The sequence below is a fragment of the Coenobita brevimanus genome, chromosome 94 (genome assembly GCF_032717465.1).
Source record: "Coenobita brevimanus isolate Jiangsu-jjx chromosome 94, ASM3271746v2, whole genome shotgun sequence".
NCBI lineage: Eukaryota > Metazoa > Arthropoda > Malacostraca > Decapoda > Coenobitidae > Coenobita > Coenobita brevimanus.
In genome coordinates this window covers 2281949-2309448 of record NC_137047.1, presented here as the reverse complement: position 1 = coordinate 2309448, position 27500 = coordinate 2281949, and the positions used below count along the sequence as shown (strand labels likewise).

Here is a 27500-nt window from a genome sequence, read left to right as displayed (position 1 = left end):
AACGTGCTGGATAGGTTGTGTGTGGGTGTGGGTGGGTGTTTGTGTGGGTGTGGGTGTGGGTGTGAAGGATCGTAGTGGACTGCATTCTGATACCCTCATAGACTTCGCAACTCCTTTTCTTCAGTGATTTATTTTCATCTCCCTCTAGTATGTCAGTAGTGCAAAAAATAATTGAATAAAATAAAATAAAGTCGGCACCAATCCATCCTTTAATCCCGTAGCGTTTTTCTGTAATGAACTTAGTCATCCGTCGAAAGCAGAAATACAACACGACGTTCTTCAGGGGTAGGATACTTAGATGAACGTAATGTTGGCAGTGGTGGCAGTTGTATCAGCAGTCGTAGTGGTGGCAGTGCTGGTGGAAGTGGCAGTGGTGGAAGTAGCATGTCGGGGGGATTGGCAGTCAAGTTGAAAGTGGTGGTGGGGGTGGTGGTGGTAGTGATGGTGGTGGTTGTGGTGATAGTAGTGGTGATAGCAGAGGATTCAGATATTGCCTGTCAGTTGTAATAGTAGTGGTAATAGTGTTCATAATGACAGTGGTAGTAGTAGGGGATTGGATGCTGGCGAAAGGGAAGGGGGGGTAGCGACGGGTAGGGGGAAGAGGAGAGTGTCAGGAGGAGGGGGTGGGTAGGGGTAGTGAAGGTTGGGGGAGAGGGGAGTGTGTCTGGAGGTGGGGATGGGTTGGGGGCAAGGAGCAAGGGAGGGTGGGGGTGTTGGCAGAGCGGCCAGAGTCAGTCAGTCAGTGCTAACTTGTCCACGCTGGCGGACACACAGGGGACACACGTCTCCCTCTCTGCGTCGGGGCACTCACAGACACACGCACACTTCCTCGCTCCGTGGGACTCTGGCGGGGCGGGGCGGGGCGGGGCAGTGACGGGGTAGTGTGGTAGGGTGGGCAGTGAAGGCAGGGAGGGCAGCAGTGAACCAGCTAGTACAGTGAGTTTACAGTGAAAAGTTGGGGAGTTAGCGCCCCGTTGTGTGGTCAGCGCTTGCACGAGTGACCATACACGTGCTGGGAAGGGCGTGTAGGAGTCAGTCAGTGCTGCGACCGTGTGTGAGTGCTGGTGTTACGGGTATTGTGCCGTGCTGGTGGTGTGGAATAAAGGCGGAAAGCGTATTTATATCCAGGGAAGTCCATATTTCGCCCCATTGCAAGGCTGGTATATCGTATTTCGCACACTTCAATTCAGTTACAGGACCGTAGGACAGTAAATGAAAAAATGCAGTAAACACGATTAGGGGAACGGCACACCTTTTCGGTGCTGCTGAAGTGTGCTGCAGAGTGGCATAGCACAACCCAATATGCTGCTGTTCCACCTGTGATGCTGTGGCGAGTGCTGTGCTACTGTGCTGTGTTCTGTGCTGTGGTGCTGTAAGGTACCGCGGTCAGCCTCACTCTCTTTCTCTCTGGCAGCGTACCAAGGCAAGCATGTGTCGCCGCGCACCACACCCAGGTACTGTACCGGCTCCTTGTACCACACCACCACCACAGTTACACCACAGCTAACACCAGTACTTTATGCCATTACCTTTCCTTCACCACTACCACACCACCACCACCACACTTACACCACTTCTACCACAGTTACACCACAACCACCACCATCTTTTCATGCCATTACCTTCTTACACACACACACACACACACACACACACACACACACACACACACACACACACACACACACACACACACACACACACACACACACACACACACACACACCTCATATTCTCACAGCCTCGCAGTTACCAGAAAAAAAAAAAATCATAATTTCTCATCGTTTCAAAATGACTCGAGTGATTTCCTTTTTGTCAGTGTTTGGAATGTGAAATTTTAATATTGTTCGTTACTTGTCACCCGATTTGCGCTAATACCCACCGTCTGTCGCCCTAAAATAGATGGATAGATAGACAGATAGGTAGATGGATGGATAGGAAAATGGATGTGCAATACGTTAGTGGAGGGAGGGAGAGAAAGAGAGAGAGAGAGAGAGAGAGAGAGAGAGAAAGAGAGAGAGAGAGAGAGAGAGAGAATCAAAGCATCCCTCCCTCATCATAGATATATTAGACGACAGTGGGATGTGAGGAGGACGAGAGGTGAAATATTGGTAGAAACTTTTGCTCCACACTGTTTGTTAATTAGGAGGGATGTGATACGAGATGACACACTCTGCTGGGTTGGCCTTGATTATTCCAGGAGAAGATTTTGCCTGAGTGATGTCTCCAGGTTTATTTCTCTCTCTCTCTCTCTCTCTCTCTCTCTTTCTCTGTATGTATGTATGTATGTAACTAAATGTCTATATGATTATGTTTTTCTATCTATCTGTCTATTTATCTATCTGTTTGTCTATATATCTGTATGTGCCTATCTTGATACGCCGCTCAACGCAAGGTTTGTGGGTGCATCCCCAGGATTTTTTTTTTTTTTTACGTTATTGAGTCCTGTGGTCTTCAGTTGTTATGGTTTTGTTTGTCTGGTAGGGAGAGAGAGAGAGAGAGAGAGAGAGAGAGAGAGATAGGAGGGGGAGTAGAAGCTGGGAGTGGGTGGGAGACGGGATGGAAATGAAGATATGGAGGGGGAAAGAATAAGAAGGGGGAAATGGAAAGGAGGAAGAAGAAAATCAAAACAAGTAAGGGTAAGGGAAGGAAAAACAGGGGGAAAAAAAGGAAGAAAAGAGAGGAAAATGTGCATAAGAGTAGGAGACGAAATCTTGTGCGAAATCTGGCAGGCTGTTACCGTAGAGTTTAACGAGTTTTTGCCCGCTGCTTTTCCACTGTGGTATTGGATATTAATAGAGATCGGAGTGGTTGAGGAAAATTGACTGGAAATAAGAAGAGCAAGAACATCAGTAACAGCAACAACAACAATAATAAATAATAAGGAAAAAGCAAATTAGCCCTTCAAACTGTTATGCTAAGTTGTCAGTTTTAAATAATATCTTCTGGTCGTAGGATTATTATTATTATTATTATTATTATTATTAGTCCCCATCATCATTCATCATCATCATCATCATCATCATCATCATCATCATCATCATCATCATCATCACCACCACCACCACCACCACCACCACCACCACCACCACCAATAAAAATTCTCAATACCACCAAATAACTCGAAAAACTCCACAAATAGTTGAAAAAGTGGAGAATGACATCCCGAAATGAAAAAAAAAAAAAATCTCAGCCATACAGTCATAACCTCCCCTTTCCCTTCTCTCATTAAAACTTCTCCACCCCATTACTTCTCTCCATCTCTCCCTCCCTCCCTCCGTTACCTGCCTCACTTTCCTCCCTGCCTCCCTCCCCTGCCTACCTACCTCCTCTGCCTCTCTTGCCTTCTCCCCCTTCCTTCCCTAACTCTTTCCGCCCTCCCTCTCTCCCGCCTTTGCCTACCTCTCTTTCCTTCCTTCCTCCCCTGCCTCTCTTTCCTCCCTCTTTTCCTTATTCCGTCTTTCCCATACCTGTCTTTCTTCCTCTTTTCCCCTGACTTCTTTTCTTTTTCCTTTCCTTATTTTCCTTTCTTCTTGATGCATCTTGCCCTTTTCCGTTCCTTTCCCTCCCTACCCTTTCATAATCCTTCCTATTTATTTCGTTTCTTTTATTTCCTCTGTTTTTTCTTCCTCTGTCTCCCATTTTCCTCCCCTCCCTCTCTGTTCCTCCATTCTCTCTTTTTCCCCTCCCTTCTTAATTCTTTTCATCCCTCCTCCCTTTCCCATTCCTCTCTTTCTTCCTTCTTTCTTTCTTTTCTTCCCTTCCTAATTGTGCTTCTTCCATCTCTCCCTTCCCATCCCTTCCTCCATCTCCCTTCTTTCATCTCCCTTCCTCCATCCATCCATCCATCCATTCATCCATCCATCCATCATTCCATCCATCCATCCGCCTCTCCTTCCATCCCCTTCCTTCCACCCCTCCCTCCTTCCTCTCTTCCTCCCTCCAACCCTCCTCATGCCTTCAACCGAACTTAAGGGTGTGAGAAAAAACAGCCCTAACCCACCCTCCAATCACCCTAGAGACTTTCACCCTTAAACACCATAGCCATAGGGGCGAAAATACCGGGTTTTGTGGGGTTGTTGGTTAGTGTCATTCTTGGTTGATGACTCTCCATATTATGAGGGTGGGGGACAGACTTTTTGTGTGTGCCTGTACATATATTCTCTTTTCTTGTCTTTTTTTTTCATTTTGGTTATTGAATGATTTGAGGGTTGTGATTGTGGTGGTTAATAATTTTGTTGGTGGTAGTTATTGAGGTGATTGCTTGGGTTATTGATTTTTTTTTGTTTATATGTTATTGTTATTATTATTATTATTATTATTATTATTATTATTATTATTATGTTCGTCATCATCTTCATCATCATCATCTTCTTCATCGTCATCTTTTTCATCATCATTATCATCATCATCTTCTTCTCCTCCCTACTTACCCGTTTTCGTTCAAGTAGGTCAGCATTTAGGGGGTGACTCCATCATTCTCTCCTCTTCTCTATTTCTTCACCCCCTCCTTAATCTTAGGACACTCCTTCCCCCTTTTTAATCCCTTTGTCCTTCAGTCATTTCTGTTCTCTTCTTTTTTCCTTCATTTCTTAATACTCTCTCTCTCTCTCTCTCTCTCTCTCTCTCTCTCTCTCTCTCTCTCTCTCTCTCTCTCTCTCTCTCTCTCTCTCTCTCTCTCTCTCTCTCCATACCTGCCCACATACCTTTTACATACTTCCCTCCCTTCTCCTTCTCTTACCTGTCAGCCTATCTATCTGTCTGTCTGTCTATCTATCTATCTATATCTATCTATCTGTCTATGTGCCATATGCTTCCCTTCCTTCTCCCTTCCTTCCTCTTGCTCATTATCTATGTATCTATCTATCGATCGATCTACCTATCTATATCTCACATGCTTCCTTCCGTTCTTCCGCATACCTGCCCGCCTTCTTGTCTGTCTCACTACGTACCTATCCATCTGTCTTCCTTCTTCCTCCCTTTCTTTTTCCTCCACTTTCCTCCTCCCCCGCGACACATTACCTCCAAACCTCTCTCCACACTTCCTCCCTCTTGCCATTCTCCCTCCCATTTGCCTCCTCTCTCTCTCTCTCTCTCTCTCTCTCTCTCTCTCTCTCTCTCTCTCTCTCTCTCTCTCTCTCTCTCTCTCTCTCTCTCTCTCTCTCTCTCTTTCGCAGGTATCCCTAGTCTTTCCCCTCCCTCCTCTTTCTCTCACTCCCCTTTTCCTTCGCCATCCTCTCCTCACCCCTCCCCCCTCCTCCTCCTCCCCAACATCCTTCCTCTCTCTCTCTCTCTCTCTCTCTCTCTCTCTCTCTCTCTCTCTTGCAGGTATCCCTAGTCTTTCCCCTCCCTCCTCTTTTTCTCACTCCCCTTTTCCTCCGCCATCCTCTCCCCACCCCTCCCCCCTCCTCCTCCTCCCCAACATCCTTCCCTCCTCTTCCTCCTTCTTCTCACGTATCTTCCCACTTCCTCTCCTCCTCCCCTCCCTCCCTCCCCTTCTGTCTCTCCTTTCCCCTTCCTTCTCTCTCCCCCTCTCCCCCCTCCGTCTGGTCTGTGTAGTCCTTTTCAAGTCAGTCGCCGAGGTCATCCTGAGAGAGAGAGAGAGAGAGAGAGAGAGAGAGAGAGAGAGAGTTACCTAGATTTATGCATCAGGTTAACAGGTATAATAATTTAAAAAATGTGTATAACTATGACTATGAACGTATGTGCGTGTACGTGTATGTATGTATGTATATATGTGTACGTGTAGGCTATGTATATGTGCACGTGTGTATGTATGTATGTATTCAAGGAGCTATGTATGTATATGTGCATGTGTATGTATGTATGTGTACGTGTATGTATATGTATGTATGTGTGTATAAGTGTATGTATGTATGTGTGTGAGAGTCCCATAACTCCAAAAGGCGGCGCACCAAAAGGCCCCAAACTTTGCACACATATTACACAGGCTTCCAAGATTGTGTACTTTTGAGAGTAAAAAAAAAAAAATAAGAAAGAATAAAAAGAAAAAACTATAAATACGTATAACCTCTTCTGACCGAGGATGAAGATTTTGCTTTTATTTTTGCTGGTGATTGACGATTTTATGGAGATAGATAGATAGATAGATAGATAGGTAGTAGATAGATGGGTAGGTAGATAGGCAGGTTGGTATAGAGATAGGCAGGTAGGTATAGAGATAGATAAATGCATTGATTGATAGGTAGGTAGGTTGGTTGGAAGGTAGGTCGATAGATTGATAAGTAAAGAGAGAGAGAGAGAGAGTTGATTGGAGATAAAGAGGATGGCCGGGGGGAGAGGTAGGGAGGAGGAAGGAGGGAGGGAGGGAAATGGAGGAAAGGAGGTAAGTAATGAGAGTCAGGAGCATTCTTTCTCTCCCTCTTCCTCCTCTTCGTCCAGTTCCTCCTCCTCCTCCTCCTCCTCCTTCTCCGTCAACTCTGTATATTGCCATTTAAGCTCTTGTCTTAAATCATAATTTTTTTCTAATAAATAAAATACTTAAGTGAAATTTTAAATACGCAGGTCTGTGGTCAAGTGGTTAAAAAAGTGGTATACAATCTGACAGAACGCGAGATCAAGCCCACGGTGAGGTAGGGCACAGTGTAATGATTGGAATAACGTTAAAGAGATTTCTGTTGCTCTCTCTCTCTCTCTCTCTCTCTCTCTCTCTCTCTCTCTCAAAAATCGCCAGACTCACCCATAATAAAAATAGCGACCTCATCATGCCTAATTTCACCGCTCTTCGTCCTTTTTTTCTTTCTTTTTCGAAACTTGAGTCTCAAAAATGATCGCTCGGAGTCTTTAAGGAGGAAATAACGTTGATCCTCTCTCTCTCTCTCTCTCTCTCTCTCTCTCTCTCTCTCTCTCTCTCTCTCTCTCTCTCTCTCTCTCTCTCGTTAGTTTCACATTTTTCTTCCATTTTATACCAGTTTATCCGTTTTGCTCAGCTTTAAAATTCTCTCTCTCTCTCTCTCTCTCTCTCTCTCTCTCTCTCTCTCTCTCTCTCTCACCCAAACTTTCCCTCGGCTCCATCGCAGTTCATCATTCTCTCTTAATTCCCTCTTTAATCTCCCAAGACTTTTTTCTCAACCGCCAAAATCCCCCAAAAAAGGCGCAAAAAAAGAAAAGGCAGACGAAGAGTGGCCAAAAATGAAGTAAAAAAAACAATCTGTAAATGTACAGTCGCCATCAAAAATTCTTCTACACTGTCTCGTCACTGTCTCGAAGCAGTATCATTTCTTGCTAAAATATTCACTACGATTTGAGTTCATTTTTGTATCTCCCTTCATAACATCGAGTTCTCAGACGTCCAAAGGAATTCTGAAGATAATAAGACTTTGGAAAGGTAATTAAAGGGTATTGAAGCTGATTTGTCTTGGGATTCACTCGTTCGAAACCCCGAGATTACAAACGAGATCTGAAGTACTTGTGAATCCTTAATCTGTAATATTGAAGGGAGTTGGATTCTGTCTTTTATGAGTTCGGATTCCCTAATGTGTAAGTGGTGTTTTAGCTAATATGTGTGTGTGTGTGTGTGTGTGTGTGTGTGTGTGTGTGTGTGTGTGTTTAATTCCGTGACTGTAATATGTCGTCTGCTTCAATATTTTCGTCCCGCCTCTCCTCCATTCATCTTTTATTGATTTTTCTTCCCGCCCTGGTTATTGAGTTATCCCCCCCCCCTCTCTCTCTCTCTCTCTCTCTCTCTCTCTCTCTCTCTCTCTCTCTCTCTCTCACACACACACACACACACACACACACACACACACACACACACACACACACCGATGTTGGTACCAGTGGTGATTGGATGGGATTTTATTATTTTTTTTGTAGTGGTAGTGGTGAATGTGGTGGTAGTGGTGAATGTGGTGGTAGTGGTGAATGTTTTGGTAGGAGTGATTGTGGTGGTAGTGGTGAATGTGGTGGTAGTGGTGAATGTGGTGGTAGTGGGTGGAGGAAGATGACAGGGAATATCTTGGTGAAATTGTGGTAGTTGTGGTTGTGGTGGTGCTGAGGGAGGCAGGTGGGTGTGGTGGCTGTGGTGGTGTTGGTGTGGGATGGTTGTGGTAATTGTGGTGTGGAGGATGTAATAGTAACGTGGTAGATTGTATTGTGAAAGGTGAGTACATGATAGTGATGGTGTGTAGTTTTGGTTGTAGGTGTGGATGAAGCCTTGAGGGAGGGAGAGAGAGAGAGAGAGAGAGAGAGAGAGAGAGAGAGAGGGAGAGAGAGAGAGGGGGGGTCTTATATGAGGGTCTAAAAGGGGGCTGAATCACCTTACCATTTGCATAATCAAGAAATAAAGGGATTAACTTGCCTGGCTGCCCGATATAAGGCTATTGTGGTGGCGGTGTGGTGGGTGTGGTGGTTGCTGTGGTAGGAAGCGACATTGGGTGGTGGTGGTTGTGGTAGTTGTGGTTAGGGAGGGATATTAGATGGTGGTGATGGTGGTGGTTGTGGTAGTAGTGGTGAGGGAGGGATATTAGATGGTTGTGGATGTGGTGATGGTGTTGGTGGTGGTAGGCGGTAAGGGGAAGGGGATAGTGGATGGTAGCTGTGGTGGTTATTGTAGTAGTTGTGGTGGTTGTGGTAGGTGTGGTGTGTGGAATGGTAGGTGTGATGAAGGGATAGTGGGTGGTAACTGTAGTGTTGGCAACTTAGGTGGCTGTGAGTAGCAAAAAATACCCATACGAAAGCAAAAGTAAACAAACAAACAAACAAACCAAAAGCCAGAAGAAAAAGCAGCCAAAAGTAAGGAAAAAAATAGCCAAAAGTAACCAAAAAATTGCCAGAACTAACAAAAACTAGCCACAAGTAACATAAAGTAGCCTAAAGTAACGAAAAGAGATAAAATAACCAAAAGTAGCAAAAAAGTAGCCCAGTAAATAGGAAGGTATCACAGACGTCATTAATAACAGACGAATGCGAAGAATGGCAATAAAGGTCTCTCTCTCTCTCTCTCTCTCTCTCTCTCTCTCTCTCTCTCTCTCTCTCTCTCTCTTTTGCTCACAGTATTTTTTTTTTTTTTTAGCTTTGACTTAGCTAAGTAAGGCTAATTTTTTCCTAAAGGTCGGAACGTGGAATTTGGTGCAGCTCGCAAATTATATCACCTTAAGAGCCTAACCTCCCCTTTTTATTTTTTATTTTATTTATTTATTCATTTATTTATATATTTTGACAGTAATAGGATTGTCTTGGCTTCTACATTTTTCATACAAAATTTCAGAATTATTCGGCGAATTCTAAATATTTCTGAGAGTATTAAAGCTCCGATGTTCTCTTAGATTTATTATTATTATTAATTATTATTATTATTATTATTGTTTTAGAGGAGGGTGTCATCCACATTTTTTATTCCATGTTTTCCGGTTTGTTTTTGTATATTTTCAACTATTAATACACATATAATGAGGTTCCATTTTGTGGTGCATCGGTGTACTATTGAACCTTCGAACCCTTCCTCCTTCGAACCCTTTCTTTCTGCCTGTCGTATGGAATTCCTCAGACCCACGACAGAAGAAACTTTGCTCTTTTCGCCGTCTCACATACTCTGTTCCTTCATCTTTATTCCTCCCTGCACGCTTCTATGACTACACTTCCATCAGCACACGTTAATCCTTCCTCATCTCTCGATATCGTGTGTGTGTGTGTGTGTGTGTGTGTGTGTGTGTGTGTGTGTGTGTGTGTGTGTGTCTGTGTGTGTGTGTGTTTCTGCTTTGTTTTGGAAAGGTCACATTACTGCTCTTGCGAAATCCTCTTCACAGAGATTAAGTGTGCTAAGCCGACTCCATCTGTATGCACAAACAAACGCCTTTTCATAAACATTTTGCTAGAGTGTTAGTTAATTATTTAGTTAGTTAGTCTGTTAGGTATTGTGTACATTTATATTTTCCAGTGCAACAAAATAATCATCAGTTTTAAAAAGTTTGTAATTCGTAACACTGCACGTATTTTTGACCCGTCCTGTCAGTGATTAATACTCCCAATAGTGACACTGACTCCCGTACATTATTATTATTATTATTATTATTATTATTATTAAAAGCTGTGACAAGGATAACATTATGGCCACTACCACGATAATACACCTGCATCTACGGTCAAATACACCTGCATCTACGGTCATTAGCCCCTGATTTAGTCCCGGTGGTCAGTATGAGGCCCAACCACGCCAGATGATACACAGAAATGAATATAAATCGTGTTTTATTTAGTCACAGTCAGCGAGTTTTGGATCTCGTGTTTCATTTAGACAGGGACGGGTGCTAGGGATGTGGGCGCCTTCATGCGGTGTCACTGATATGGCTCAGCGGATCTGTTGCCCGGTAAAAAAAAAAAAAAAAAAAAAAAAGTCCCCCAGTTCCTTCCCTACCCTCGCAACCTCATCCTGCACTTCACTGGGTTCACGTTTCAGATGCACCTTGGAGTATAACGTGTTCTACTACTACTACTACTACTACTTTTGCTGAGACTCCCGACCACACAATCCCCAGTCTATCACTCCATTCATTCCACCACTACGTTCTGCTTTAAGTAATGGTTGTTGTACTAGTGAAGAGGTAAATGTGACTTCAATGATAGAATTATTGAGTGTAACGTTAATGTGAGGGAAGTAGTACCAGTGTTGCATTTCGGAAAGTACTAGTTGTAGTAGTAGTAGTAGGGGAGAAATGATGTTACATTTTTCTCATTAGTTTCCCGCTTACTTATTCTTTATTGTATTTTCTCTTTCTCATCTTTCCCTCACCCATTATTACTCTCTTTATCTTCCATTTCCCACTGCCTCCTCCTCCTCCTCCTCTTCCTCCTCCTCCTCCTCCTCCTCCTCCTCCTCCTCCTCCTCCTCCTCCTCCTCCTCCTACTCAACATAATCACCACTTGTGTTCGACCCTTGCCTCTCTTTTCTTCCTCCTCCTCCTCCTCCTCCTCTTTCTCTCCGTTCTTTTCTCTCACCTTCCTCCTCTTCCTCTGTCTTCCTTTTCTTCCTCCTACTCTTCCTTTCCAATCAGATTTTCTCTCCATTTTCTCTCTCTCTCTCTCTCTCTCTCTCTCTCTCTCTCTCTCTCTCATTTTCCCTTTTGTTCCACATTCCCTTCTTTTCCCTTTTTCCTCTATTCTCCCCCTCTTTCTCCTCTTCCCCCACCCGTCTCTCCTCCTCCTCCTCCTCCTCCTCCAATCAATACTCACACACTGAAAAGGAAATTTGAACGAAAAAATCAGCAATACGTGAAATGCAATGAAAGTTCAATTCTTGGCATTTGAGGTTTTTTATATTCTTCGATGTTTTATAAGTGTTTCGTCTTGGTTGCGTTTTTAATTTTTATTTTATTTTTGTTCATTTATTGGTCAGGTTTTCTCTCTCTCTCTCTCTCTCTCTCTCTCTCTCTCTCTCTCTCTCATCCCATACCTAACCCACCTTCATCCATCACCAACCTGTTGCTTATTCTTATTTCAATCTTATTTTTTGCTTCCTCTTCTTTCCTCATTTTTCGTTCCCTGATTTTTTGTCACCATCTTAGTTTCATTATCATTATCATCATCATTATTATTATTATTATTATTATTATTATTATTATTATTATTATTAAACTTTGCCATATTTATGCCGAAGCTTATTGTTTTCGTGTTGTTATTATTTTCCTCTGTATTTTTTTTTTTCTTCGATCTTGATGATATTATACAAGACGGTACCAGATATAAATGAATTTGGCCTATTTTTGAATGTCATATACTCATGTTTTATGCAAAAATTGCCTATTTGAAATTGAAATATCTCAGAAGCTAATTGAGATACAGCTGTTTGGTTGAAAATCGTTTGATAAAAAAGTGTGCTGAGAATTTTGGTTGAATATTGCGCCATTTAGCCTAGTGGAAAGTACCGAATTCATATCTGCTCGATGTTATCTTTGTAACTCGTTTTAGAGAAAATTACAAAAATCGTAAAGCTGTAACTTTTTAGAAGTGTAGTTGTGGTCCCTCTCCTTATCTGAGAGGAGTATGGTTACAGTCAAGCATACAGTTAGCCAGCTAAAATTGTGCAAATATCTATGTTGTGTTCTTTGGAAGTTTTTCGGCAGTGAACACAGAAGCAGCATTTGCATCACTACAATCAATATCATAAATGGTTATGACGAAGCTTCCATATTGTGGCTACACAGTAAATAAATAGGCAGCAGGTTAGTAGTAGTAGTAGTAGTATTGTTGTTGTTGTTATTATTAATATTATTATTTTTTAAATTGAGTTTTAGTGTTTTATATGTATAAAGTTTGTTTATGTATGTATGAATGTATGTACGTCCTTATGTATGTATAATGTGTATTTGACAAAAAATACATAGGTAGATAGACAGATACACAGATAGATGGATAGTTAGACAAGTAGATAAATATTGAAAAAATTAATATCTACAGTATGTTTACTACTTATATTCGTATATCTTACGATGAGTGCCTAGTATTAGCACTTCTTGCTGACTTTCCTGTATAATTTCCCTTAAAGATTTCAGTCCTACTAGGTGTTTCTCTCTCTCTCTCTCTCTCTCTCTCTCTCTCTCTCTCTCTCTCTCTCTCTCTCTCCCCCCCTCCTCCTCCTCCTCCTCCTCCTCCTCCTCCTCCTCCTCCTCCTCCTCCTCGTCTTTTGATCCCTCTTCCTCTCGCTTCTGTTTCTTTGCATCTTAATCCCCACTTCACCCTGCCCCTCCCCCCCGCTCTCTCTCTCTCTCTCTCTCTCTCTCTCTCTCTCTCTCTCTCTCTCTCTCTCCACTTGATTCGAACTGGATACTCACCCTGCTGACTCACCCCTCACCCCTCTCATCTCACATACCCCACTCACTGCTCATCCACTCATCTCGCTCACTCCTCACCTTAGTCACCCACTCACCCCTCTCACCCTACTCATTCTATTCACTCTTAACCCCACTCAACCCACTCATCCAACTCCCCCACTCTTCTCTTCTCACCCCATCACCCCACTAACCCCTCTCTCCCCACTCTCACCCATTCACTCAACCCTTTCCCTCTCCCACTCCTTCCTTTCCCAACTCTCCGAACTCCAGCTCACCCCTCTCACCCCACTCACCCCACTCGCTCCATTACCTTTGTCCTAGGGGCCCGAATGTGATTTTATGCCACGTGATTGAGATAGGGGTGCAAACTCACTCTCTCTCTCTCTCTCTCTCTCTCTCTCTCTCTCTCTCTCTCTCTCTCTCTCTCTCTCTCACATTTTCCAGAATTTCTCTGATGTCATTCCTCTGTCCATTCATCGTATCCGTCCTTCCTTCTTTCCTTCCTTCCATGCAGTCATCTCTCCTTCCTTCCTTCCTTCTATCCTTCCCTTTTTCCTTCTCTCCTTTCTTCCCGATTCCCCTTCCTCCTCTTCATTCCTCTCTTTCCTTCCATTCTCTCCTCTGTCTACTCTTTCCTTCCTTCGTTACAGCCATATCCTCTTCTGATTCTCTCACTCCCTCCTCTCTCTCCTTCCCTCGTTTCTTCCTTCCTCCCTCCATGCCCATCATCCCTCCACTCCTTTTTCTTCCCTCCATCGTTTCCTCCATTTCCTCTCTCCTTCCCCTTCATAAACTGACCACATATTTCTTTACACATTTTTCACACACTACTTTTTCCCCTGACTTACCCCGTGTGTGTGGGTGTGACGGGGGGGACGGGGGGAGGGAGAGGGGGAGGGGAAGGGGAGGGGGTGTGGGGGAGGGGGGCCATGATATAGCCTCCATTCCTGGCTGAGTTAGAGTATATGGGTTATTTCCCGTATGTTGTGACTCTGATTTTTTCCTTCACTTTTCCTTCTCTCACTGGGTCTCTTCCCCTCTTTCCTAGTAGGTAGATAGATAGATAGATAGATGTAGATATATACACATTATATAGATAGGTAGATAGATTGATAGATAAATATATGTATGTATTTGCTGCTTTTCTTTTCCAGTCTTTCCCCTCCCCTCCGTCTGCATTTTTCCTCCTCGTATTACCTTTCCTCTTCCTCGTCACAATGTCAATCTACTTCTTCCCCTTCCATCCCTCTACCTGCCCTGCCTCTTCCTGCCTCCCTCTGCCTTATCCCGGTGGCGGACATTGGGACGGATGAGGCTTAGGCAGTCCACCCCCAGGCAGTATTAGTCCCGCGATTGAGCTGCGGAGGAGGCAGGGGTAGGCAGGGGAAGGTGAGGGTACAAGGGATAGTAAAGGTAGGCAGGGGAGGCAGGGATAGATAAAGGAAGGGAGGGCAGGGCTAGGCAGGGGAAGGAAATAAAAGGCAGGGGAAAGTTACGAGAGTAGACGATAGTATGAGAGGCAGTGGAGGCGGCAGGGTAGGCAGAGGGAGGCTGGGATAGGCAGCGATAGGAGTGGAAGGCAGGAGAAGAGTTTGGAGAGAGGTGTGAGGAAGGAGATGAAGACAGGAGGAGGCAAGGGTAGGGAAGGAAGGCAAGAAGTGTGAAAATTGAGGTAGGGGACAGAAGAGAGGCAGGGATGGGGAGTGAAAGGCAGGGGTGAGGCAGAAGAGTGACAGGGGAGGCAGGGAGAAAAGGAGAGATTAGGAGAGTTAGGGTGAGAGGGGAAATACGACCGACAGAAAAGGAGAGAGAGAGAGAGAGAGAGAGGATAGAAGGAAGAAAGACAGGAGGAAGAAGAAGGGAGATGAGAAATGCTTATTAAAGGAGAATATCTGTTTGAATAAGGAGGGAGGGAGAGAGAGGGAGTCAGGATTTGCTCTCTCTCTCTCTCTCTCTTCCCCCTTTCGTTTCCTTCTCTCTCATCATCACCATTTCTCTTGCCTCTTCTCTCTTCTTCCTGTTCTCTCCCCCCATTTCCCTCTCTTTTCTCTCTCTTTCCCATGTCCCTCTCTTTTCTTTCTCTCCTCTTTTCTCTCTCCTTTCCTCCTGCCTCCCCCTCTTTTCCCTCCCTCTCTCCCTTCTCTTCCCCTCCTTCCCGTGTAGAAGTAATATCCGACCATCGCTCTCTCTTACTAACCGGCCTTTAACAACGCAGTCCCCCCTTCCTTCCTCTCTCTCTCTCTCTCTCTCCTTCAATCCAGTCCTTTCTTTCCTTCCTCCTCCATCTGCACCTCTTCTTTCACTTTTCCATCCTTCTACCTTCTCCCCTTCCATCTCTGTCCTATCTCTTCCCTTCCATCTCTCTTTCCTCCCATATCTCTCCATCCCCCTCTCCTTTCTCTCCTTCTTTCCTCTCTCTCTCTCAGTCCTGCTTCTCCTTTCTTTCCTTCCTTCCTCTTCTTCCTTCCTCCTCCGTCCCGTACCCTCTAATCCCACGTACCCTCTTCCATTCCTCTCTCCTCCTATCCCATTTTCTTTTCCTCCTTCGTTTCTTTTGTATTCTTTATTCCTGTATTTTTAGACATTTTATCAGCTTTTCTCTTTATTTTTTGAGTTTTCATCGTTCTTCCTCTACTGTTATCATCATTTCGAGTCATCATCATCATCATTTTTAGCGTTATCGATTTTTTTTTTCATTATAGATCTTCTTTTTCATTATATTCTAGCACCTGTTTTCAATTATATAACTTTTTCCTTAATGTATCGTCGGTTTTTTACTATACATCACTTCGTTTTCATTGCATCGCGTGTTTTTAATTATGTCACCTGTTTTTATTTTTATCACCTGTTTTAAATTGTTATTAATCTCTACTAATACCTCAGGCTTGATTAGATCACCTACGCTAAATAAAATCGTCGTGCATTAGCTAGAATAAATCTTTCACAATAGAGTGTTAAGTGCATGGGCCTCGGGTTAACAGATTTACGTGCATTTCCCTGATATCGTCAGAAATATCACATCCAGAAACTTCCGCACTTTCGATTTCAGGAGTTTGACATGTTCGACGCAAAGTGCACCTCCATTCTATCGTCCGAAATATCGCATTATCGCCCGAGATTCCCGCGTTGCCGTAATCACTGGGTGCAGGGGATGACGCACCGCTCCTCCGCCCTCATCCGTCGCTCTGCCGTCCCCGAGGAAATCAGTACAAACTCGATACGAACTATATTTCTTTTCCGATCCCTCCCGCCGAGAGTTTCCCCTCCGCGCGGCGCCCTGTTTACACCTCATAGAAAACGAGAGAGGCGCGGGTTATTTTGTTTGGGTGCCTGTGTGCGGGGTTAACGTTATTATTATTAATTATTATTATTGTTGTTATTATTACCCTATCCAGTGCTTACAAAAAGGCGAGGACGATGATGGATGAGTCAGTATTGCCACACTACTACTACTTCTAAGGCTACTATTATTATTATTATTATTATTATTGTTGTTGTTGTTGTTGTTGTTGTTGTTGTTGTTGTAGTTATTGACGTTGATGTTATTGTTGTTCTTATTCCTGTTCTTGTTTTCCTTGATCTAACTTGGTCTTTGCTTAAAATGTAGAATTTTCGGTTATTTAAATCATAGATGAAGGAGAGAGAGAGAGAGAGAGAGAGAGAGAGAGAGAGAGAGAGAGGTGAGGGATTTGTCTCACTAATGCATCGAAGATCCCCAAATTTTCCTCCCCTACTCCCTCCACGTTGCCTCCCCTCCTCTTCCCCACCCCCTCCCCTGCCTCATGCCTCTCTCTCTTCCTCTCTCCCCTTTTCCTCCCCTCCCAATATTTTCTCTGCTTCTCTCCTTCCCCTCCTCCTAACTCTTCCTCTTCTCTCTCCCTCTTCCTCCATCCATGACTCCCTCCCTTCCCCCGGTTCCTCTTCTTTCTTCCTCCCCTCCTCTTTCCCTCTTCCTCCCCCATCTTTCTCTCTTCCTCCCTTTTTTCCCTCCTCTTTTTCTCTTCCATCTTCTCTTCCTCCTCCTCTCTTCTTCCCCTCTTCTTTCACTCTTTCTCCCCTTCTCTCTTCCTTCCTTCCTTCCTCCCTCCACTTCCTCCCATCCATTCCGTCTCTGACTCTCTCTCCCTCATTCCCTTCCTCCCCTCATGCTCTCCCTTCCCTCCCTTTCTTCCTTCTCTTCCCTCCCTCTCTTCCACCCATTTTTCCTCATATCTTCCTCATCTTCCTCTCCATCTTCCTCACATCCATCCCCCTCTTCCTGTTCCTCCCTCTCTTGCGCCACCCACCTTTTATTTTTCTTCGTCTCTCTCTCTCTCTCTCTCTCTCTCTCTCTCTCTCTCTCTCTCTCTCTCTCTCTCTCTCTCTCTCTCTCTCATAATAAGCAAGTTGATATATTTTAACAGACAGACAGACAGATAGACTTAGACAGATAGTTAGATAGAAAGATACAGAGTCGATAGTTATTAAAAAGCAAAGGTAGACAGATAGATGGATAGATAGACTGGCAAGTATACGTCGATAGATAATTAGATAGATACTCATAGATACATACATACATTCAGATAGGTGTGTACAGATAGATAGAAAATTTTAGAGAGCCGTAAGGATAGAAAGACAGCCCATATTCACACAGATAGATAGATAGATAAATGGATAGGTAGATAGATAGATAGACAGATGGTTGTATAGATAGATAAATGAATAGATAGATAGATATGGTGGATAGATAGATAGATAGACGCCAGATTAAAGTAGAAAGGGAAAGGATGATAAAGATTTGTAGAGAAAATGTCTCCCTTTAATAGATTAGTTAATTTGGTTACCTCATTATGGAGCTGGTAATTAGAGAGAGAGAGAGAGAGAGAGAGAGAGAGAGAGAGAGGGAGGGAGACAGAATGAATGGGTGAGGGGAGTGTGAGTTTGATTTTGTGTGTGTGTGTGTGTGTGTGTGTGTGTGAGAGAGAGAGAGAGAGAGAGAGAGAGAGAGAGAGAGAGAGAGAGAGAGAGACAGAGAGAGAAGGTAAACAGCGAGCGACCTATTGTTACGTTGCAGGGGAGTTTAGGCTATTAGTAGTAGTAGTAGTAGTAATAGTAGTAGTGTTGTTGTTGTTGTTATTATTATTATTATTATTATTATTATTATTATTATTATTGCTTCCCTTCCTTTTCCTCGTCCTCTCTCCTCTTTCTGTTGTTTTCCCTCCTCCTCCTCCTCCTCCCCCTCTCCTCCTCCTCCTCTCCTCCTCCTCCTCCCTCTCTCCTCCTCCTCCTCCTCCTCCTCCTCCTCCTCACCATCCCATTTGTGTCGCTAAACTGATTTGTGCCAACCATCGCCTGGGGGATATTGGGGGGATGGAGGAGGAGGAGGAAGAGGAGGAGGAGGAGGGCAAAAGAGGAAGAGAAAGGAGGAGGAGAAAGGAAGGAGAGAAAAGAGTAGGGGGAGTGGGAAGAAAGAGAAAGAGAGAGAGGAGGAGAGAGGATGGAGGGAAGAGGAAAAGAGAGAGAGAGAGGAGGGGAAGAGAGAGAGAGAGAGAGAGGGAGGGGGGGAGGGAAGAGGAAGAGAATAGGGGGAAAAGAGATATGAAAAGAAGTAGAGGAGAAAGAGGAAGAGATTAGGCGAAGAGTAGGAGGAGGGGGAGAGGGGAAGGAAAACAGGAGGAGGAGAGGGAAGAAGAGGAGGAAGAAAGGATGAGAGGAGAGGGAGAAAAGAGAAGAAGGGGATGGAGGAGACAACGGAGGAAAGGATGAGAGGGAAGGAGGGAGGAGAAGGAGGAGGGAAGAAAAAGGGGAAAAGAGATAAGAGGAAGAAGGAAATAAGAAGGAGGAGGAGGGAACACTGGGAGGAAAGGAAGGGAGGAGGAAGAAGAGAGGAGGAAAGATTTAGTACGGAGGGACAGATATCGAAGAACAAAGGAGGGATGGAGGAAAGTAGAGAAAAAAGGGAAGGAGGAAAGATGGAGAAGAGGAGGATAGGAGGAAAAGAAGGTGTAAAGGGAGGGAATTATATGGAGATGGAGTGAGGGAGGGAGGGAAGGGGGGAAGGAGGAAAGGAATGTGGGAGGAAGGAAAGGAAAGAGAGAAGGATGATAATGTGGAGAGAGAGAGAGAGAGAGAGCGAGGAGGGAGGAACAGGAAGAAAAAAAGAAAAATAAGAATAACAGAAAAAGTAGAAATTAATAGAAAGCGTAATTGGGTGTAATCGGAAAAGTTAAGGAGAGAGAGAGAGAGAGTTATAAAAATTGTCTGGAGTTAATAAGTTTTGAGAGAGAGAGGGGAAAAATAAAATAGAATAGGAATAAAAGAAAATAAGTAGGATCGATAAAAGATAGATAGATAGATAAACAAAAAATAGATAGAACTTAGAATGAGGTAGGAAATAATAAAGACAGCATGAAAAAAAATGGCAAACGAACGAATGAATAAGAAACACAGTAGCAAAGTGAAAAAATAAATCGCTGACGAAATGGGAATAAGGGAAAGTGAGGATAAAGGAAGGAATTAGGAGATAGAGAGGATTAGAGGGAGATGGGGAGAGTTGAAAGGAAGGGAGGGGGAAGAGTAACTTGATAACGAGGGAGGGAGGAAGGGGGAGAAAGAAAAGGGTGATGAATTATGGTAGGAAGGTCAAGGGTGAAGGAGAGAGAGAGAGAGAGTAAAATATAATAATCTAAGCTTTCAGGGTGACTATGACGGGAGGGGAAATAGGGTGAGAGGGGAATTAGGAAGAAGAGGAGGAGGAGGAAGAAGAGTACGAGGAGGAGGAAGAGGAAGATGAGGAAAATAGGATCAGAAAAGAGAAAAAGCAAGAATGAAAATAAGAGAGAAATGAAGCAGAGATAGAGAGGAGAGAGAGAGAAAAATAAAAAGGAGAAAAGAGAACAGAGAATGAGCGAGAAATAAAGAGGATGAGCGAGAGAGATAGAGCGAGAGGGAATGAGAGAGAGTGAGAAAAGATGAAGAGTGCCGGCTTTCTGATGATGGGAAGATGAGAGAGAGAGAGAGAGAGCATATCCCATTAACTCTCTGCCTCTTTTTTTTTTATTCTTTTTCGCTTAGCTATGTATCTTTCTCTGCGCCCTGCCTGCCTGCCTCTCTGCCACTCTGCCTTTCCTTTCTACCTACCTACCTACCTCTTTATCTGCCTGTCTTTCCTGCCTATCTCTTTATCTGGCTCCTGTTCTCTGCCTTACCTTCCGGCCTGCCTGCCTGCCCGCCCGTCCCCATATGGCTTTCTGCCTGCCTTTTCTGCCTGCCTGCCTCCCTCCTGCCTCACTGACCCAACACGTACACAAGTTTGGTCATTCGGTCCCTCTCAGCTGCTCCCCCTCCCCTCCCTCCCCTCCCCATCCCTCCCATTCCCTTCCTCTTCCCATTCTCCTTCATTGACATCCTTTCCCCTCCCTCTAGACCCGTCCCCTCCCCTATCCTCCCGTCCCGTCCCCTTGCCTCCCGTTCCCTCCCCTCTCCTCGTGTCCCTTCCTCTTTCCTCCCTTCCCTTCCTTTTCTCTTCCCCTCCTCTCCCTTTCCTTTCCCCTTTTGTCTAACTTTCCTTGCTCTTACTCTCTCCCTTTTCGCTCACGTCTCCTTCGTTTCCCTACCTTCCCTTCCCCATCTGTTTTCCTTCCCTCCTCTCCCTCTCTTACTCTTCCTTCCCTTTCTTCTCCCCCTCTTCCTCCACCTCTATACCTCCCCTCCCCTTCCCCTCCTCTCGTCCTCTCCTCTACCCTTTTCCTGCAACCCACAACTCTCCCTTTTTCCTACCGCTCCCCAGGCCCTATTCGTCTCTCTCTCTCTCTCTCTCTCTCTCTCTCTCTCAAAAGCGCACCTGGGACACAATCAAAGCACGCTTCTTCCTCTTCGTCGTCGTCCTCCTCCTCTTCCTCTTTCTTCTCCTCTTCCACCTCTTCTTCCTCCTCCTCTTCCTCCTCGAACTTTTCTCTCTTCCCCTGCATCATCAGTTTGCTCTCTCTCTCTCTCTCTCTCTCTCTCTCTCTCTCTCTCTCTCTCTCTCTCTCTCTCTCTCTCTCTCTCTCGACACCGAAGTTTAAAGCTTATTTTATTTTTCTAATTAAGACTGAAGCGAAGAACAGGCTAATGTAGGAGAGGCAGGGGGGAGGCAGGGTTAGGCAGGACTGGGGTGAGGCAGGGAGAGGCATGGTTTTGGCGAGGCTGGGGGGAGGGAGGTTTTGGGTGAGGCAGGGTGAGACGGGGCTGGGGTTAGGCAGGGTAAGGCATAGTTTGGGGTGGGGCATGGTTTGATTGAGGCAGAACTGAGGTTAGGCAGGGAGAGGTATGGTTTTGGTGAGGCAGAGGTGGAGTGAGCCAGGGTGAGAAAGATGAAAGGGAGAGAGTTAAAGAAAGGAGAGTAGTAGGGAGATAAATGGGAGAGAGAGGGAAAGGAAGATGAATAGGCGAGATGGAGAGACAGGAAGAGTCGAGGGTGAAAGAGAGTGAGAGAAAGAAGAAAGGGAGAGAGCGAGGGAAAGAGAGGAAGAAGAGAGAGGCAGGGTGAGGAAGGAGAGTGATAGAGAAAGAGGAAAGGTAGAGCAAGGGTGAGGCAGGGTTAGGAGGAGGAGAGAGATAGGGAGAGAAAAAGAAAGGCAAGAGAGAGGGAGAGAACGAGGAAAGGGAGAGAGACAGGACGGAGTGAGATGAAACCGGGAGAGACAGGAGAGAAAGAAGTGTTAAGCAGGATGAGGCAGGGTAAGGCAGGGTGAGACAAGGGGGTGAGGCAGAAGAAAGGGAGACAGGGAGAGGCAATTGAGTTTGACAGTGATGGGTGAGGCAGGGTTAGGCAGTGCTGGAGGAGGCAGAGAGAGAAAGAGGATATGGCAGAGAGGCAGGGTTTGAAAGGGCTGGAGGGGAGAGGCAGGGGGGAACAGGCAGGAGAGGCAGGTAGGTACGGCGGAGATGGGGAGGAACAATGGTGTTAGGAGGTAATTATAGGGAAGGCAGGCGATGGGTGAGGCAAGGTGAGGTAGAGGTGGGTGAGGCAGGATAAGGTAGGGATGGGAGAGGTAAGAATGGGTGAGGAAGAGTGAGATAGGGATGGGTGAGGCAGGGTATGGTAGGGAGAGGCAGAAGAAAGTGAGGCAGGGCGAGGCAGAGAAGTTAGGCAATGATGGGTGAGGCAGGGGGAGGCAGGAGCTGGGTGAGGAAGGGCGGTGGAGAAAGACAAGAGTGACAGGGAAATGAACGAGAGAGAGAGAGAGAGAGAGGGAGGACATGGAGGGACGGAGGAAATAGACTTAGCTCACCTCAAATCAGTGTTGTGTTAGGTAAAGTGTCACTCGCTTCCCCTCTCTCTCTCTCTCTCTCTCTCTCTCTCTCTCTCTCTCTCTTCTCCCCCTTCCCCTCCCCAGTAATTCCTTTCTCTGGTTACCCTCATAGCAGGGGTATTGTAGTCGCTCCTGTCTGTCTGCCTCTTTGTCTGGCTGTCTCTGTCTTTCTCTGCCTTTTTATCTGCCTGTTCCTGTCTCTGTCTGTCTGTCTCTCTGTCTGCCTGTCCCTTGATCTGTCTGCGTCTCTGTCTCCTTGTCTTTTTGTCTCTCTGTCTTTTTGTCTATCTGTTTCTTTATCCGTCACAAAGAAGTGCTATGGAAGGGATATAGAGCCGTAGCACTGTCTCTCTGCCATTTACCTACATGGAATAACCCTCAGAAGGACGGAATTCTGTGCCAAGTTGGAGTGACAGGAGTATAGGGATGGTTAGTGAGAGTTTAGGTTATAGAGTACAAGGAAAATGAGATATTAATAGGGATATGTTAGATTGAAATAGTTATAGTTAAAATTCTTAACTTTGTCATTATAAGTAGAGAGAGAGAGAGAGAGAGAGAGAGAGGAAATTAAAGGTAAGACAAAAAGGAAGTGGAAGATGGGGGGAGAGATACGAGGAGAGGAAGGTGAGAGAGAGAGAGGAAATTATGGTTAAGACAAAGGGGAGAGGGAAGATGGGGGAGAGATACGAGGAGAGAGAGGAGAGAGAGAGAGAGAGAGAGAGAGTCTACACGATGGAGAAAATTCCATGAAAGGGTGAGAGAAGAATGTGAGTGAGGAGAGGGGAGGGTGAGTGATGGAGGGAGGAGGAATGGAGAGAAAGTGAGGGAAAAGAAGGGAGAGTGAGGGGAGGAAAGGAGACTGCGTGGTGTATGGAGGGAAGGAGGGGTGAGGAAGAGGAGAAGAAAGGAGAAGAGAAAGAGGAGGAAGAAAATGAGAAAACAGAGAAGGTGGTAGAATGGAGAGAAAGAAGGAAGAGGAGAGAGAGAGAGAGAGAGAGAGAGAGAGGAAGGAAGGGAGTGATGGAGAGAAGGAGAGAGTTGGAGGAGGGGGTAGGAGAATGAAAAGGAGGTAGGGACTAAATCAGACTGACAGAAGGGGGAGGGAGGGAGGGAGCAAGGGAGGAGGGGAGGGAGGGAGGAAGAGAGAGAGAGAAAGGGAGGAGGGGAGGGAGGAAGGGAGGGAAGAGCTAATTACTTGTTCCGGGAGAAGACACGTGGAGGGAGGTAGAGAGAAGGAGGGAGGGAGGGAGAGAGGGAGGGAGATCTGTACAAGACGTGATAGGGAGTGGATGGGGATGGAGAGAAAGAGGGAAGAGAAACAGAGGGAAGTAGGTAGATGTGTAAGTAGGTAGGTAGGTAGGTAGGTACGTGAAAAGTGTAGATAGATTGCTAGGGATGTATGTACTGTATGTATGTAGGTGGGTAGGTAGGTAGGTAGGTGGATTAGGAGGAAAGTAGGTAAGTAGGTAGGTGGGACAGTAAGTTGTAGGAGGAAGGAGCCAGTGTAAGTCGGTAGGTTGGTAGGTAGGTCGGTGCAGTAAGTAGGTATGTAGGTAGGTAGGTAGACATCTTGGAATGAAGGGATTTTGATTTTGACATTCTTTTTTTCAATATTTCCTTTTTTTTTCATTAAAGACAAAAAGTAGGAAAAATAGCAGGAAAATGATAGAACGGATTTAGAATTGAGAGAGAGAGAGAGAGAGAGAGAGAGAGAGAGAGAGAGAGAGAGAGAGCGAAGACCTAGATTGAGTGGGGAATTGGAAGGGGAGGGGACGGCTGAGGAAGAGGGAGGAGGGAGGGAGAGAGAAAGAGGGGAAGGAGAGAAAGAGAAGAAAGAGAGAAATACGACGGAGGGAGAAAGAAAAAAAACGGGAGAGAGAGGGAGAGGGAGAGAGAGAGAGAGAGAGAGAGAGAGAGAGAGAGAGAGAGAGAGAGAGACAAAAAATAGAGAAGAAGAATGTGGCTAAAAGATGAGAAATATGAAGGGAGTAAGTAAAGAAAAGGGGAGAGGAAGGGAGAGAATAATGAATGGGAAAAAGAGGAAGGGAGAAAGGGGTAGGAGGAAGGGAGAGAGGGGAAAGAATGGTTGGAAAAAGAGAGAAGAGAAATGAGAAAGGGAGACAGAAAAGAAGGGAGAAAAAATGAGAATAGAAGGAAGCGAGGAGGGAAGGTAAATAGGAAGGGAGAGAGGGGGGAAAAGGGTGGAAGAAGGGAGAAGAGACATGAGAAAGGGAGAAAGGAAAGAAGGGAAGAAAAGGGTGAAAAGAAGAGAGGGAGAGGGATAGAAAATGGAGGGAGAAACAGGGGAAAGAAATATGAGGGAGAAAGGCGGAGAATAAAAGATGAAAAAAAGGGAGAAAGATAGCCTAGCAAGGGAGAATATGTAGGAGGAGAGGGAGGAGACAAGAAAAACATAAAAGACAGAGAATTCCAAGGGAGGAAGGGAGGAGAAGGAAGGAGAATGAATGAGGAAGGAAGGGGATGGAATAAGGAAGGAATTCCTGAAAGGAAGGAAGAAGGTAAAGAAGAGAAAGGAAGAAGGAAGGAAGAAAGGATGATGGTAGAAAGGAGTTAGGAAGGAAGGAAGGAAGAAGTGAGGGAAGGATGGAAGGAAAGTTGGAGGGAAGGAAGGAAGGAGGTGGAGAAGGAAGGAAGGTTGCAGAAAGGCAGTGTTGGCAAGAGAAATATGATTGTGAATGTAGGAAAATTGAGAGAGAGAGAGAGAGAGAGAGAGAGAGAGTTAAAGAAAAGAGAAGGTTTTTCATTTATTAATATTACAACCAGAAATATTCCAACTACCATCACAGCCATTACAACCACAACCACAACTACCACAACCACTGCTACCACAATTACCACACACCACAGCTACTAACAAATCCTTCAGTCATTAGCATTATACACGTAATTAAAGACTATTTGAAATTAGGCCACTTATTGGGTCTTTTTCCAGTACTACCACAACTACCACTATCACCACCACCACTACCACAACCACCACACTCTATTAACGATACGCAGGAGATTAAGTGCTATTAGGGTGCAGGTCTAATTAATGGTTATTATACCTTAATGAGGTGATTAGCGCTGTGGCTTCTTTGACTCACTCCCAGCTGAAAAATACTGTGTGGTGGTGGTGGTGGTGGTGGTGGTGGTGGTGGTGGTGGCAGTGATGGTGGTTGTAATTGTGGTAGTTAGTGCAATTAACGTATGCTAATTGTGGTTATGAAAATTATGAGGTTGTGTAGTGGCAGGTTGAATTGTGGTAGTGTTGGTAGTAATAGTGGTAGCTCAACAACAACAACAACAATAATAATAATAATAATAATGAGTAATAATAATAATAATAATATCGCCGATTTTCTTAAGGTCGAGTAAATGAAATGTGGGTTTCATTCTCCGTAGCCTTTTCAAACGGGAACGTGATGTGGATATAGACCTTTGATGATTCTGATAGGATGTATCACAGAAAATTATCAGGTGGTTAGAAGTGATTTAATACCGATATTATTATTATGATGATGATGATGATGATTATTATTATTAGACAAAAAAATCATCATATATATTTTAGTGTGTGTCTGTTTCTGCCTTTACCTCTGTCTATTGATCTGTCTCTTTAGATCTATCTGTCCACCTGTCTATCTATCAGTCTCTACCTATCTATTTATGTCTTTCTTCCAGCTACCTCTTAGAGTATAAATATTATCTGTCTCACCTGGTCTCTCTTTCTTACAGGTAAGCATCGTTCATCAGTTCAACCCCTTCGGACCAACGATTAGAGGAGGACCGAGCACCTGGGTAGATGCAAGTAGGTTCTGAGTAGGTAGAATATAGTAGTTGGGAAATAACAGTAGATGAAGTTGAAGAATTACCTTTAAAAAATATAAGAAAGGAGTGTGATTTCTTGTGTGAGTGTGTGTGTGTGTGTGTGTGTGTGTGTGTGTGTGTGTGTGTGTGTGTGTGTGAGTGTGTGTGTGTGTGTGTGTGTGTGTGTGACGAAGTTCCTGGTTTGTGTTAGTTTTTTGTCATTTCTCTCTCTCTCTCTCTCTCTCTCTCTCTCTCTCTCTCTCTCCTCCATCATCATATCATTAAAAGCACATTAATTCCTCTCGACTTCTCCCTCAATTACTCTCTCTCTCTCTCTCTCTCTCTCTCTCTCTCTCTCTCTCTCTCTCTCTCTCTCTCTCTCTCTCTCTCGAATATCAGTATTCCCTTTCAAACTTATTTTCATCACAATTTCTCATCTCGGCCCACACACACACACACACACACACACACACACACACACACACACACACACACACACACACACACACACACACACACACACACACACACACACACACACACACACACACACACACACACACACACACACACACACACACACACACACCTCTACCACCACCACAACCACACGCCATACCACCCTCCCTACCACAACCACGACCACAACCACCATTACCTCATTGCTACCACAAATACCATAACCGATACCACCACAATCACCAGCATCACTACCACCATCCCTACAGCCACCACAATCACTGTTCCTACCACCGCCACACCAAATCCTTGCAACAACTACAGCTGTCCCTACCACAACTACCACCACAACCACATCACCACTACTTCCATGACTACCCTACAACCACACAGTCCACCATCACTACCACCACTACAACCATCCTTACCACTATCTCCGCTACCACTATCTTCCCCAATACCACTCCTACCACATCTGATACCACAACTACCACACCACCACACCGTCATGGCTTACCTTACACGCTCTCACCCCGACGTAAGTGATTTCCAATGTCGGTAGCGGTAGGGAGGGAGGCAGGGAGAAAGGGAGAGAAGGGAGGGAGGGAGAGTAGGAGAGAAGAAGGGGAGGGATGGAGAAGTGAGGAGGGGGGAAATGGTAGGGGGAAGGAGGGGAAAAAGAGGAGAGGGGGAATGGGGAGGAAGGACAAGGGGAAGGAGGAAGGAGGTAAGAAGAGGAAAAGGATAGAGGAAGGAAAAGAGAGAGAGAGAGAGAGATGAGGTAATGGGGAGAAATTGTGCGAGTGGTGAATGGTAAGAGGGGATTCCAGCCAGCTCAGCACACACACACACACACACACACACACACACACACACACACACACACACACACACACACACACACACAGGCCCTCTTATGAATACCCAGGTTTCACATTTCTTCGTCCTAATACTTTTCAGTGACTATCGCTCAAGCCCAATCAGACACACCTGGCTTCCTCTTACCTGTCCCCATCTCACTGAAAACCTTTTGTAAATGAATGGCGGATTAGTATTCATGGGCGACAGGGCAAAAATTCCACGCCTTCTGCCTCTCTCTCTCTCCTCTCCTACTCTCTTCAGTATTTAACAAAAAAAAAAAAAAAAAAAAAATTACTGATATAAA

The 27500-nt window shown here is 44.9% G+C and overlaps 1 protein-coding gene across 3 annotated transcripts in view; it reads left to right on the top strand.

The window, feature by feature from the left end:
• The window catches only part of LOC145412929 (neuropilin and tolloid-like protein 2), a 184730-nt gene that overhangs the window by 66103 nt on the left and 91127 nt on the right, over window positions 1–27500 (top strand). The window contains exon 1 of one of the 3 annotated variants that reach the window (XM_080282736.1): window positions 900–1454. The exons of 1 other annotated variant lie outside the window; for it this stretch is intronic. In XM_080282736.1, the coding sequence (XP_080138862.1) occupies window positions 1430–1454 (25 nt within the window). In that variant the 5' untranslated portion in view covers window positions 900–1429. Of the gene's footprint in view, window positions 1–899; window positions 1455–25810; window positions 25878–27500 lie in introns of those variants that run through there. One more of the 3 variants, XM_080282737.1, reaches the window with a different exon arrangement.